Genomic DNA, 15873 nt, shown 5'->3' on the forward strand with positions numbered 1-15873 from the left:
GATTTTATGATCCCAGTTATTTCCTCTTGAGAAATCTCTGAAGGTCAAATTTTAACTTTTGCAATTTATTTATTGAAACACATATCTTAGCCATTACCATTCTATGTAGCAGCAAATGCTAATGCATAAAATGCTGTACTGTAGTTACAAAACTAATAATACTGATGGAACAAAACAGACTCTACAAAGCGATTGGTATAAGTCACAAATCTTTATTTAAAGGTATAATCTACAAAAGCTGCAATAGAAATTTTTATCTCAGACACCATTTACGAAATATAGTGTGTGTACACAAACTCGAGATGACAAAAAAAAAAAGAAAGAAAAAAAAAACTAAGAAAGATAGCAATTCTACAAATAATTAATCAAAACCATGGTTTCATTTTCAGAAAGTCAGACTCTGGTGTGATAAATAAAATTAAAACAAAGGAAAAAAAAACAAACAAAAAAAAAACACTTATGTGAAACTGTCAATATATGTGTACATTTGCCCTCAAACTGTTGTACTACCATTTATCTTTGCATTAATTGCCCCAATTAATATTAGTTATGCAATAAATTAAGGGTGGTTACACAGTATTTGACAACTGTTCAAAAGTAATGATCCCCATTCTGTGTAGGACAGTCAGTCCAATCAAAACACATGAGGGGTAGTATATAGGTGACAAGAACATATAAATTAACCTACCTTTAGTGATCAGACTACTGTATTATTATTTATTAATTTTTTTAGTTGCCAGACCTTGAGTTGAGATCATTTTAAAACCATTAAAATATATTTTGCTTTTGTTTTCTACCTTTAAAAGATTATAATTATATATATATATATATATATATATATATATATATATATATATATATATATATATATATATATATATATATATATATATATAAAGATTATATCCTTCATCATAATTTGTGATTCACTGGGTCACATTTACATTAGGATACGGGTCCACATTTTGACCCAAAATCTCAAAAGACATGAATATTGTAATGATGCTAGTAGGAAATTGATACTGGTGTAAGCACTGTGAATATCATTTCTTGCTTTGTATGGAAGGAGACCATTTCACAAATAGCATTATTATCATTTGTATAATTTTGTATTAACAGTGGTGAAAACCATAATTTGTCTAGTTCCCAAAAATCTGATGTATTCCATTATGCCCATTATTTAGCAGCAGTCTGACGATCCCTATGTGTATTAGTTATGAAGAGATTACAAAATAAAACACAAGTTATCCCTATAGCAGAGAAAAAATATGGCAAATAAACCACACAGATGCAGCACGACATAATTACACCGTACATGGTTTGTTTTATCTGAATTTCATATGCATACATTGTAATGTATTAGGCATAATACAAATGCCATTGTCAACAAGCCAGCTGGGAATTAGAGCCTTTATGTTCCCTATAATACTTTTCCCTCCTCAGAAAAACAAACAAAACAAAAAAAAACCACACACTTTTAAATGTTTCGTTTTTTTAGAAAACTCCAGCACAACTTAAGAGACACCGTTATTAAAATTAGAGGGAATCATTTCAAAGTTTAAAGTGTCCGTATCATTACCTTGATGTGTTGTACAAAGTAGTGTACCGCGGCAAGGAATATTTAGCAGCAGTTAAGGCGATAAAAATGACAAGCAGAGAACAGCAAGCTGCGCGTATTACTAAGGATGGACGTAACACTGTTCAAGTACAATTTAATCACAATTGTGTACTGTTTTGAGAGTGTTCTGTTTTAATCTCCGATGAAGTAGGTCTTTACAACCATATAAGAATGCAGCATACGGAGATGAGATCAGGTTTGGAATAGCATCTTTAGATTTATGGATATGACAGCAGTGCAAGCAGCTCCAAAATATTGCAACAAATATAGTCTGGGTTGACACAAAGTGGATCCATAGCTGTTGTACACCTACAACTCCCTTGATGTTAGTGCCGGCAGAGTATTCATGGGAGTTGTAGTACAGCTAAGGATTTACTTTGGGCACCTCTGATAGAGGTAACTGAAACCCCAAGAACTCTAGAGGAACTATATCCAACAGCACTGTATAATTTAACCATGTGCACCAACCTAAAACAATGCAACCGCTGAACATTTTTAACACTTTGTGTACATCGTGATAATTATGAAACAATACCAAAAAGGCACTTTAGGCAATTGCTAGATGATCATAGAACTACATTGTTGGAGGATAGAAATCTAAGTATGTATGTTTGGTGTTGAATGTGAATGTGGCATATTCAGACATTTAGAGCCTTTGTAGTGCTAAAGAATTCCAAATCATAAATTAATATGAAGTAAGCAATGCTCGACTACCTGTGTGCGATTACGGATCCTGACAGAATGCCTTCTCTACAGTTGCATGATGACACTGGATAGAAGTTACCAGGTAAATTGCAAATACATTTCAGCAATGGGAAAAAAAAAAAAAAAAAAAGACAAGGCAATATCCACAGATCCGTAAGCTTAGTGAAAAGAAGTAGTCCAGATGTATGCAGACTCTCGTACCACAAGCAAAGCTGGTCTTATTTTAGAACATGGAACCGTATTTTTCAGAACTCCAGCAGGTCAAGTCTGTTGGGATATTGTTAACGCCTTCTATTCCTAAACACCTCCCCGATGAAGAGTGGTCTCACAAAGCAAACAGGGAATCTTCTTCCTTATCCTTCTTGTTTCGCACAGTACTTGAGACCGCCTGAGGTGCATTAGTGGGTGGGGTCGGCAGTGGTGGAATTCGATCAGCAGCCTTCGCTCTCTCCTCAAGAAATTTGTCAAACTCTGCAATGTGAGCAAAAAAAAAATAAAAAATAAAAATAAAAAGTGGAACCGTCTTTACTATTACCTTTAGAATAGGATTGGACAAAACATGGATTTTGAAATGGGGGAGAATGACAGGTACTTTTACCACATGTGGATCTACTTTTTGGCCATCCCTACTTTAGGACCTCTGTTCTTGTTTGATATATGGAAGGTCAATATAGTTCTTTAGAGATAGAAAATTAAGTGGTTTATTAGATAGATCAGAAGGAATCTGCATTAAAAAGACATGCATCACTTGGCATAGTAAGTTTATAAAGGTTTAATATATAATTTTCAGTTTGTATTATCAGCAAGGGCATTTCTTTAGCAACACCCATCTCCTTTTTACCCACCCAGCTCCGTTTTAGACCAGTCCAATAATGATCCAATAATGAATAATAGGGTATCATTGTGCAGCAGCAGGAGAGAAAAAACAAACACCAGAGACTGCTCTGCTTGATCACACTGTTCAGACTCCCTCTCTTCTCTATCTATCAGGATGTTACAAGGAGAAGGAGAAGGAGAAGGGATTTTCTTTTTTTTTTTTAATCTTTTTTATTTGAATTTTTAGGTAATACAAGGGAAAGATATGATAATCACGAAAATCACTGTTTAGAAACGCGCAGGTTTCAGGTAGTTGGTAGAGTAATATAACAGTAGGACAATTGAGATGCACAGATCTCTCTGGTACCCCTAGCAAATGGAGACACGCAGGTCTCTTAAGGACAATTAAATATACAGTATATTCCCTGTGTCTCTGATGTCAGTTAGCATGTCAGAGATCAGAAAATGCATTCGAGACATGACAGAAGTATACGTAATTACGGGCATGCAAGCCCGCTTCAGTAGTAGGGCAGGAGGACCTGTCGTGGATGTACTGGGTGGGTAGAAACGTCATGCAGGTGATTGCTAAACAAGCTTATGTACAATGAACATTCAAAGGTCGTAACACTGCTCACATTGTCTGAGCGCTCACCCTTGATTCCTCCCACCATCCCCACTAGGACATTGGGCTTTTCCCTTGATCCATATGGGTCCGCAGTGTGGTATTTCTCATGGTGTCTAGGCGTGTCCAATGGGCTAGGGGCGAGCATATGGCTTTCAAGAGTGGGGGAGTGTTAGGATAAGTTACCCATGCTTATCCGGCTCGGTTCCTTGCCGGTCACGTATAACATTATCTGTCGTGGTGTTTCGTAATGTGCAGAGTAGGATGAAAAGGTAGTGGGTCTAGTAGGAGTAGGGAAGAGAAGGGGCAAGAAAGGGTAGAGGAAAGTATTGTCACCAGGGCTCCGGTACCCCCCGAGCGGCATCAGAGTCCAGCATTCCGCAGGTCCCCCCCCGTGGGTACCCCGGTTGGAATGGGTGAGTAGAACGACCATGCCACCTTGTGAGTCCCTCCTCCAACTGCTTACCCTATCTAACGGTCTAGCGGTTTTGAGACCTATAGACAACCCATGGTTGCCACCTCTCAGCATGTTTGTCCCCCCTCCCCAACAGGGATGCTTGTAAGGCCTCTGCCCCCCGAATGTCCTCCACTCTGCAGATCCAGTCCTCAAGTCGAGGTGTCTTTTTCTTTTTCCAATAGGTCGGGATCAGGGCCTTCGCCGCGTTGAGTAGGTGGCGCAAGATCGATTTCTTGTACCTCGCTATTGACATCTCTGAAATGTGTAGCAGCGATAAGGCCGCTGACCATCTCGGTGTCTCCCCCAGGACTTCATCGCATTCTTGCCGAATCATGTTCCAAAATGGCACAATCAGGTTACATTCCCACCAGATATGCACCGTTGTGCCCCTCTCCACTTCACATCTCCAACACGTCGGTGGAATCGATGGGAAGATCCTGTGCAGTAGCGTTGGCGTCCTGTACCACAGTGTGAGCAACTTATAATTAGTTTCTTGGTATTGCGAGCTGGTAGTGCTCTTGTGTTGCCACAACAGTGCATGTTCCCACTCTTGGGGCGTGAAGGAGGTGTCCAACATCGTTTCCCATTGCCGTCGAAAGGTGTTATTTTCCGCCAGATGTCCCACCAGGATGTGCTGGTAGAGCGTGGAGATCGCTTTCCCAAGGGGTAGGCCTTTTTGGCAAGTGGCTTCGAACCAAGTGAGTTCTCTATGTAGGCGTTGGTTGTTGCGTAGCGAGTTATAATAATGTCTAATCTGCATGTATCGCAGAACCAATAAGGGCGAGCGAGGTGAATCTCCCAGGAGGGATTCCAGGGTCCGCAGGGTACCGCCTCTCAGGATTGTGGAAATGGGGACATGTTGGAGAAGGGATTTTCCAACTTTACATATGTTAATCTGTCAGGCATGCCCATTGCATTTTCCAGCATTCCAAGGGATAGGACACTGATTGGTTAGATCAATATCCAACCTGGAGTAGTTGTGGAAAACAAAGAAAGAAGAAAACCGGTAAATATGAGAAAAAAATCCTATTTACCTGCTTTTTTCAGCCTGCAGAGTAAGCCAACTGTCTCATTCAAAGTTAAAAATGTTGAATAAGACAGCTGTTTCAAAGTGATGCATGTCTGTTTAAATAATGATTGAGACAGTCATTCTGTATCTGAGTTTAGGTTTTTAGGCACCTTAAGCACCCATTGCAGTTAAGTACATTTAGCCTCTACAATTCTATATATCTTGTCAGTCAACCATATTCTTAAAGAAGTGTTTCAATGAGAAGAGGGTACATTTACTGAATAGGTTTCAAAAACCTATATACAGTAATCAATGTACAAAAATCAAAATTATAGTTAAAAAACAAAACAAAACAAAAAAACTAAAACAATTTTAAGTTCTTTTTTTATGGGGCATTTAAAATTGATGAATGTTTTTAAAATACAGCAAAAAAGAGGTTAAGGAACGTGCTGCAAATATTCAGCTATTAATAAAAATAAACAAAATAAAAGACAGAACTTTAAAAATATATACCTTCACTGGTTACACCATCATCTCCCTCAACTTCATCACCCTGTGAGAAAAAAATGAAAAAAAATCTCAGATTAATTTACAGCATGTAAGAGGGCGATGTAGGTGGGAGAGTGGGAGTCATGGTGCCATAATCCTTTTTTAAGTGCAATATATTGTATTGCTTAAGTAAGAGTAGGAGGGGAAAAGAGCCAAGAACACTTTGCTGAAAAGATAATAACAGCACAATAGAAATTAACAAAATCTTTGGGGCAGGAACGAATCATGATGCTCTATTTCCTCAGAACCTGGGACGAGAATAACGGACACAGGATATGGTTAGACAAAAACTCCCCGTGCTGGTCGCTTCGCAATAAGCAAATTAAATGAATCTGAAAACAAAATTCAATGCCATAAGCATGAGGTAATAAAAAAAAACAAAACAAAAAAAACCCCACAAATTATTTGACGTACTAAAACACAGATGCCAAAAGGTAGATCCCCAGATGTTGTAAAACAGCAACTCCCATGATGCTCGGCCATTCTAAAGCATTTTAAAGACATGCAAAGCATCATGGGTTGCAGTTTTATCTATTGTGTGGGCACCCCTGTACCAAAAGGATAAAATCAGTATTGACAAGAACATATGAGCAATCTTGGGATATGGGGTGCACTGTTAAGGGAAGAGACATCAAATAGATTTATTGGGCACCTGTACATGTCATCCACAAAACCAAACAGGGATCATGGAGTAAAGCAGGTGTACCATCTCTTGAGAGGCTACAGACACCTAAACAATGTTTGTCTAGTTCTCTTTACCCCAGCTGGACAGATATATACCTGAGCAAGTTGGTATATATATCTGCACCCATGACTAAGTAAAAAAAAAAAAAACAGATTTGTACTGAGATACAGTATAATATTCAAAGTAAAATCATATTCCAGAAGCAATGCGGTTTTAGCAATGTCTTCACAATTACATATTATAATGTAAAGTATTATATCAATGTATTTTCAGCTTAAAGATTTGCACATAATTTTCCAGCTTAAAAAATACATGCATCAAGGTTAAATGATTCATATAAGACGGACAAACTATGTTACTCATAACGCAAATACAGAAAATAACCCACATAACACCAGTCAATCTGAAAAGCACGGATGATGCATGAGTTGTGCTCTACTCACAGGCAAAACCCCGACAAATGACATACTAGGGCACACTGACACAGGTTGTCGTCCTACATCCAGAGAAACCCCGCTATAACTTTGTCCATGCCCCCCTTACCCCCCCAGAAAACACTACCAAGTAGACCAGGGCATACTGTGACACAATTCCACTTATACTCTATACGTGGTGTTTATCCTGACATTGAGCCTTGTACCACTGTAATAAAAAAATAAATGAATAAATTAAAAAATACTCATGTTGTAGGTTGTTAAGCAGGGATAAACCTTAAAGTATTGAAATGTACACATCTAACCATTGTACCTATCCCTTTTGATTTGATATGTGACAAATTTGTACATATGACTTGAACCAAAAATAAAGTATTAATAAAAAAATAAAATAAAAATTAAAGCTTATAAAATATTATACAAATACAGAAAATAATGCTTTGTTATATAAACCGAAACATATAGGTCTTGGCAATATGTTCAGAACAGCATTTAAATAACCTGAATCACATCACAATTATCACAGAAACAAACTGTGGTGTGTAAATGCAGTGTTGGTTTAGCTGTTGTATAGTTGAATGGGCCCTTAATCAGTTACCTGGTAATTTGCATTGACTCCATTCCTATCCAGTATTATTGAAAAGTTACATTTTCACCTCTCCAATAGAACTGCTTTACAAGTTTCCAGAGGAAGGTGTGATATGTACACTTCCTCTCAACACCCATAAAATTACACAGATATAAATTCCACATAAATGAACCTCTCTATTTATACAGTGACATGCAACCCTGCATTCACACATAGACACTGGAATTCACACACTAACTGCCACACAAAGACACTGACAATGCTCACAAAAGGGTGCGGTGTTTAGCATGTTTAATCAATTTTAAAAAGAACAATGTTTGTTTTGGCGCGTAAAACTTAGTCCGGGAGAGAGCTCCGTGACAAAAACAGGGAAAAACGGGAGAAAGCCTAGGCTGCAAACCCTCAAATTACAGCAATGACACTCTATACCCCCCCTGCACGCCATGGGGCGAAAAACGAAAAAACTACCTAAGGAAAAGACCACTCAGGGACTTACGATTGGCGACATGTGGAGACAGGCCCGCGAGGCAAATGAGACCAACATGGCGCCACTCCACGGCGGCTGCTCCGACTTTTCCGATGATCTATCCGGGGAGGAATATCTGCCAGCCCCCACACTGGGTAAGCCGACACAGCCAACTAATGCTAACCCAGACACCACTCCAGTGACTATAGCGGTCCTCACGTGGCTACTCGCAGGCCATCACAAAGACTTGCATGATGATATCACGGCTCTAAGGGGCGACTTGAAGGGTCTGACAACCCGCCTAAATACGCTGGAATACGCAACCGAAACCACCGCTCAGGATCTTGGGGAACTTAAACAGACCGTACAAGATCTTCAACGGCAACAAAAGTTACATGAACACCGTATGGCGGAGCAGGAAGACATCGGAAGGCGTGATAACCTGAAAATCAGAGGGATCTCTGAAACGATCCCCGACACCGATTTACCACAAGTTGTCAAGCGCCTACTTGCAGCTATACTACCACCCGCACAGGCTAACATGATGGTCCTCGCCAACATATTCAGGATCCCAAAACCGCCAAGGGCACCACCCGAGACATTATACTTGCCTTCCAAACCAGGAGGGATAAAACAGTAGTCCAAGCCGCCCTGAGGGGAAAGACACCGTACCAATTTGATGGGATGGCGGTGAGCTTCTTTGCCGACCTCTCGAGAGACACCCTAGCCTGGCGGCGTTCCCTCAAGCCACTTACTACGCTTCTCCGCCAACGAGACCTTAAATACAGATGGCAGATGACCCACGTACTCACCGTGCAGCTGGGGCCAGACTCCCATCGAATCAGGGAACTGGCCGACGCAGCCCGGCTCCTGCAAGCGCTAGGTCTACCACCAGACTCCCTCACTCAGGCGGGCAACTCCCCAACAACTCTCGTGTGACCCGGAGAGATCCGTTCCGTTCGTGCCGACAGGAGGCACGCCCGACCCGTACGTGGCACTCACCACCTGAATGCGTACATGGCCCAGCAAAGAAAAGAACTGCCGTCCTGATAAGCTGCTTGCCTAAGCGAAAACACCTTCCGATGAGGGACTTTGAACCGAGAGACTCTGGTTTCAAGGACTCTGATAGGTGCCCCGAAAGGGTCTCAACCCTTACACCAAACCCCCGCCACCTAAGCATACATATTCCAGCCGACATACACACCCAACCATGGCCTCCATCCCCCCCCAACACAAGGACACATGACTCCTTTCGCACACAACACATTAAGCTATACACTAACTTTCTTTTAACCAGCAAAGAATATATAACGCTCACGGCACAGATAAGACATGCCATATTGATCACATAACAGGGTGCACCCTGACGTAAGGACGGGACTGACTGGGCCTGATAGACCATGCACTGCCCCAACATGACGACCCACTACAGGGCAACCATGGGGTAACGCGAGCCTACCAGCGACGCAACAGCAACCACAGCAGCCCTAAAACTCTGAGGGTCCCTGGCCCCACTTAACAGTGCTTACGCTCCTAAAGTCGCTACTCTCAGGGGAAAAATCTTACTCCCCCGCCTTACCCACCGGAAACACACAACACCGCTTCACCACTAAATAACCCACTTCACCTGCACTACACATTACCCAACGACAGCTGTTTTGGAAAACTCTTCTCTCCCACACAGTATGATAGCTCAGCTCAGGTCCCACTATTATTAAGTTTAATTATCCCAGCATGCTACACTATATGTGCAGGGTTCTTTTAGCCGGTTGTTTTCCAGTTTAAAAACAAAATGTACAAGTTATCTAGCATTATACATGATATGTTAAAATGTGCTCCTTGTCTAACATATTATCTGCTACATTAGAACATGTGCAAGTTAACTACAATGCATGCTCAACCAAGCAGTGCTGGCACTGCCAGCCTGCTAAACAACGTTTTTAGCCTTGATATCCATCCTATGTTAACCCATGTTTTACTGTTCCACCTAACCATGTACCACGTCTCCTTGTTACTGTTGTACCGTACAACTACTCGACAAGTTATACCAACACATATAAAATGTGCAACCTCCTCTAATGCCTAACAAATGTAAAACTATGTTTTGAATAACTGCTTACCCTCGCTGTTGTGGCATCGTAAGCCTGATGTGACGTAACCTTGCACAAATAAAATAAAGATTTTTTTTTAAAAAAGAAAGAAGGATAACAGAGCAATGATCATCTCTCATTGACTTACAAGTTCAAAGACTGAAGCAACGTTTGTTCATTGAACATTAAAATGGATTGGTTACAATTCGAAGCTATAATGTTCATTGTGATTATACAAAATTTGTTCGACAGAACAGAATGCTGATACTTAATAGCCTTTCTAACAAGCACGCAGTTCTAGTATATCACAGGTTGATGTCCGTTCCAGCAGGAGTCTACAAAATGCTGGATGTGTAATAAGATGTGAGGAGGATAGTGTTCAGCCATGGAGAAGAAACCTACAGTTCCAATTAATATCGGCACACCACTTAACATACTTATGCCTGTCTTTTTTCTTTATCATATTTGAAATGAAATATACGGTAGCAGAAAAAAATGATGCATGTGTAATTGGTGGATAAGTTTTCTTCAATGCTATCAAAGCTCTTTAACCAATGGAGGGAACACCCCAAAGAAATCCTAATGTCCTCCAGTACGTGAAATCTTGCTTAATGGTCTACTATCATACATACACTTATAATCACTGTGAATAAAAGTTTAAAAGTAAAATAAATAAATAAAAAAAAAAAAAAATTAGCCCTAGCTATTAACTTATGACTTTAAATATTGTTACGAGCGCACGCCTAGATATAATTGTGTGCGACTAAATGACCATAATGTTAAAATGGTCTTACAAAAGAGAATAGAACACATTACAAAAAACTATTTGGATAAAAATCTCACTAAAAAGACGTTTCTCTTAAAAAGAACATACTATTATATTTAATCTACCATACCATAAAAAAAAAAATTGTCAAGAAACCTTTCCATATTATTCCTCATAACAATTTTTAAAGACAAAAATAATAAAATACACTGCACATAATAATGTCTATTTTACTGGCTAAGAAGATGATTTTCATTCAACATTAAAGGCAGCTTTTTAAGTTTATTGAAGTATATTTCAGAAAGAAAATTAAAGTATCAACACAATTCAGAGAAATGTTATATTAATGCATGATAGAAATAACTATGTATTTAGTGCATATCTTGGGATTAAAGAAAGGGTAATGGCATTTCTCTGGCATTTACACCATTGAATTAAACAATGAACATATTTTAGGAGGGGTTTTATTGTCTTTTAAATTTTTATTAAAGATTCAGCAAATTACATTCTAATCCAATTTAGGCTAGGCAAAGCAAGGGCACACAGCAAACAAATGGGGAAGAGGTTTAATTTCTCCTCTTCCCTGTATGTTTTTTTATTTATTTTTTTACAACAATGATTAACAACGAGCTACGATGGAGGCGACCAACTGCAGACTAAAGAGATTTTGGATTCCACATTGACTTATCTTTTTGCACAAATGTACATTTGTTAAAGGGATTCTCTAGTGCCAGGAAAACAAACCCGTTTTCCTAGCACTGTAGAATCCTGGAGTGCCCGCCCCCCAACCCACATCACTGAAAGGGTTAAAACCCCTTCAGTCACTTACCTGAATCCAGCGCCAATGTCCCTCTGCGCTGGGTCATGCTCTGCCCACGCTCCTCCCCCGCCAATGTCCACTGGTGGAGGAGATCTAATGTGCATGCGCGCACATTAGACCTCCCCATAGGAAAGCATTATTCAACTTGCATGGTTACACTTGCATTGTTATGGGTGATGGTAGTTGGCACCCAGACCACTTCAATGGGCTGAAGAAGTCTGGGTGCCTACAGTGTCCCTTTAACTATTGGTACAAGTAAATTAACATCCTGGGGAATGACAGTTGTCCTTTAACAGAACTGACAGTTTAGAACAAATAGTACCTGAAACAAAGAGATAAGTAAATGTTAACAACGTAAAGGGACACTAATCACCAAAACAACTTTAGCTTAATTAAGTCATTTTGGTGAATAGATCATGCCCCTGCACTTCACTCTGAATTTACAGGTCAAGCACGATCACTGTCTAAGAAGATATATCATGTCAATTGTGATAAAAGTCAAAGTTGACAAAACAAACAAAAAACAAATATTAATGGTTGGCTTGTCTGTTGTACCTTCCCTACAGGCTGAGTTTACCCCTGAACTGGGGCCTTGTCAGGTGGTCTCTTATTGTCAGATCGATCTTCCCCACATTATGAAGCCTGCATGGACATGTGAACCATCCATGGTTCAGGAGCGAATCCATTCAAATCTGCCACCAACACTGAAAGAATGAATAACCAAACCTCGACTTGCAATTGTCAAGGTCGCGTGTGACACAGCATTCATCATTCATTGCATTTATAGGCAGCACCGACCCATTGAACCATCAGATCATTTAATAAGCCCACAAGGTAATATAGTTAGATGTAATCACTACAAAGGCTCAGAACTGTATGTCATATTTACTTCCTCTAAGTAATGGACTGACAGTTTATTTCAATGAAAATTGACTTATACTGCTGGCGCAAGTGCACTGCAATTCATCAGTATGCTGTATGGCGAGTCTGGGCCTGCATCACCTTACATGAAGACACGCGCTGGTAAGATCTAAATCAGTGTTTCAGTGTTCAAATTCCCCATACGTGGATATAAAAAGTAGCAGAATACACACCGGTATACATCAGAGATTTACAAATCTAAATTCTGTACCACTTCCGGGTCAGAAAGAGACTTATTTTAATGTTGCTTTTGGGTTGGTCTCACCCTGGATCATCAATAGGTTAACCAATAACTCAAGAAAAAGCAAAGACTCCTGAGCTTAAAATATGATTCGGTGTATACCAGACAATATAGGATTACGATAACCAGTTAATGAAAACAATTCTCAAATCTACATAAAGAATCTCATTTTTTTTAAATAATCATGAGAAAAATAAAAGCAGTGTAAACAATAATTAAGCCTGATCATCTTTCATCTACTTTCTATCTTACTGTGTACGTAATGAACGAGGGGATGTGTACGAATATATGGCTCGGGGGAGGATAGGAGCCAGAGGAATAGTTTGTATTCATACAAGCGCTATGTTTTATTTATTAATATTGAATAACCATGGATTTATCAGAAGCAACATCTGGCCTGGATTGCAAATGTGTGAATAAGGAATAAATAACATGATGTTTAACTCATTAACCGTTCCAACTACAGGAAGCTGTGAAAACCACCCACCCCCATCCATGAATAACTGTGAAAATCACCCACCCCCATCCATGAATAAATGAATAAATATGGACAGGTTTGTCTAAGCTGTTAATGTCCATTGCCGTATGGGTCAGTCACAAAACAATTGGTCCCGAAAGGCTAGTGACGTAACCAAAAATCAATGTATTTAAGTGACTGCAGCCCGGTTATATGAAATGCGGTTAATGCTACCAATGTTTTCTGTGTCTGCTTTCCAAGGCTTCCCCTCACAAATCTCAATTGCGAGCAAAATTGAGACTTCAAGGTGAATGTAAAGCCTGCTCTGTTTACAGAACTAAGCATATTAACCTCTAAAGAACCACTGATTTTTATCATCATCATCTCATTTATTAATAGGATGGCAAATGCCAATAGTCACTCTAACCTTTTACTTAACTGCTCAAACAATGTCCCCAATGGCATTTTTTAGGTCCGCTCCCTAATAAGCCCTGAAAAATATTTTACAAAGAGGTTTTACTTCCCTGGATGATCCCCAATCCAGTGCTTTCCCATAGGAATATATTTTAAGGCTGGTGCTAGTGGGGGTGGGTGCATGGCACCCAAACCACTTCATTAAGAAACTGACACACAATGCAAGAAGCAAGGTAGATAAAAAGATTAGTGAATTAGGTTGAAACAGGAGATCTGTGGTTGATATTGCAGGTATTATAGATCTAGGTTTTCTGATTCAATGCAGTTCCTTCGAACTTCGAAAAGTTATTCGAAACACAAACTCTGGCAAATCATATCTCCAGGTAGGTCAACTTATCAGACTCCCATTCCAAAAGATTAAATGTACTCTCTTTTTCAGAAACAATATAATGTCTTTTCAAGACAGATGAAAAAAAAAAAATAGTTGATATTCTATACTTATCTAAATGGAAACAAGTTGAGATTCATTTTTCGAGTTATTCAGAGAGCGAACGGTTTCTTAAGTCACTGTTTACCCAGTTTTAACGTAGTACAGAGAATGCAGTTCTACCCAATTCTATTATCCTGCAGATACCGGCAAACACCTGTATTCAAATATAGATCCTACCAGTAATTTCACAAACATGGAATTATCTTTAGAATAGGGAACATAAGTACTCCAGTAGAGAACAAGTGGGGGAAAAAAATGTTTTAAGTTTCATTTTCTCCTTTAATCCCTAAATTACTTACTCTGTCGACAGAAAGCCACTTCTCGATATCCTCCATGAAGTTTGCATGAGTGGCTGGAATCTGATAAGAGAAAAGTCAGAATCTGAATAAGGATTTGTAATAAGACTATTTATAGATTCTCAAACTGCACTGCATTGATAACTTTGTTATTACAAAACTGGGACTTTTTACACCTAAAGGATATCATGCAGAATACACACACAATACATCAATGTAACGTGTAATGGAGGAACATTGCATTCCTTAGGTTTTACTATTGTACAAGTTTGCACCAGATAACATCCTACTTGGCTCACTTAAAACTGTCAAAGTCTGTGGACCTTTCTAGGTTACAAAATTAATAATTCATTTATTTTTTTAAAAAAAAGAAAGCAACAGTCAGCCAGGCTCTCCAATAGCTTCTTAAATAAAATCAAGTTTACTTTATTAAAAAGTGCCCGGAACACTAGAAATATAAGAAATCCGGACAGAGAAGACGTTATATAATCAGATGACCAGAGGAACCCAACAGCAGTATCAGATGGTAATTTGTCAAAAGAAATGGCAGCAGAGAGCAGTGTTGCTGGTTAATGTTGCTATTGCGCTTCTATTTAATTTTAAGATTTATGTGATGTCGGGGAATACTAACCGAACCCTATTTATAGAACGTCTGTGTGACTTTATGTTCCACTATTACTGATCTTCTTGAAATGTGTTTTTTGTTTTTTTGGGGAGGGGGATGATTTATGTCTGTGCCTTGAACGTCGGCTGTAAACAATTTATATAGTGTCTTGCAGTTCGTGATCTGTACTGACCTTTCACAATTTCTACATTTGTTGTTTACTGCATGGCTGTTAACTCACTTTTGTGCAAACATAAATGAGAGATAAGGACAAAAGAAGAGGATGAAAGACATAGGAAACAGAAATCATTAGTTCAACTGAGGTTAAAGTACTTGCCAGCACTTCAATCAATCAAGCGAATGCAGCAAGATTCAATTTAAACCGGTTTCTGAATTGTAGCCATATCCAACACAATATATTTGAAGGCTTGGCCTGTAGTTGTGGGAGGGGCTTGGTTCCCCTTTAAAAGGGCTGCCAATCCACTCCCACCTTACTGTAGCTGGTCTGGCGAGCCTGAAACGTTTTACTTCCCGTTCAGACTGCCATCTTGGATTTCCTTACCCGTTTCCTCGAGGCCTCCTGGTCCGGCACTTCCCCGGGTCTCCTCTGGCATCTGCACAGCCCGTTTTCGCTACGATACCGCGGCAAAAACCGTAAGTCAGCCCTGCCGTAAAGCAACCGCTGCAAACTTCCTAGCTTTACACGGCGGAGCCCCGTTCGTATAAACCAACGTTCGGTTCTTTTCGTTTTCGCACATATATACCGTTCGGCTTAAAATCTTGTACTTTACTCGCATGATTCACATGTCTTAAACTAACGAACG

General features: G+C 39.5%; 1 protein-coding gene across 1 annotated transcript in view; it reads right to left on the reverse strand.

Moving 5' to 3' along the window:
- Nucleotides 1–1463: 1463 nt before the first annotated feature.
- Nucleotides 1464–15873, reverse strand: part of TOM1 (target of myb1 membrane trafficking protein) — a 123285-nt gene continuing 108875 nt past the window's right edge. The window contains exons 13-15 of the mRNA XM_063426415.1: nt 14449–14508; nt 5741–5780; nt 1464–2794 (exon numbers count right to left, since the gene is read on the reverse strand). Coding sequence (XP_063282485.1) covers nt 2649–2794; nt 5741–5780; nt 14449–14508 — 246 coding nt within the window. The 3' untranslated portion in view covers nt 1464–2648. The remainder of the gene's footprint in view (nt 2795–5740; nt 5781–14448; nt 14509–15873) is intronic.

Source organism: Pelobates fuscus, chromosome 7 (assembly GCF_036172605.1).
Source record: "Pelobates fuscus isolate aPelFus1 chromosome 7, aPelFus1.pri, whole genome shotgun sequence".
Taxonomy (NCBI): Eukaryota; Metazoa; Chordata; class Amphibia; order Anura; family Pelobatidae; genus Pelobates; species Pelobates fuscus.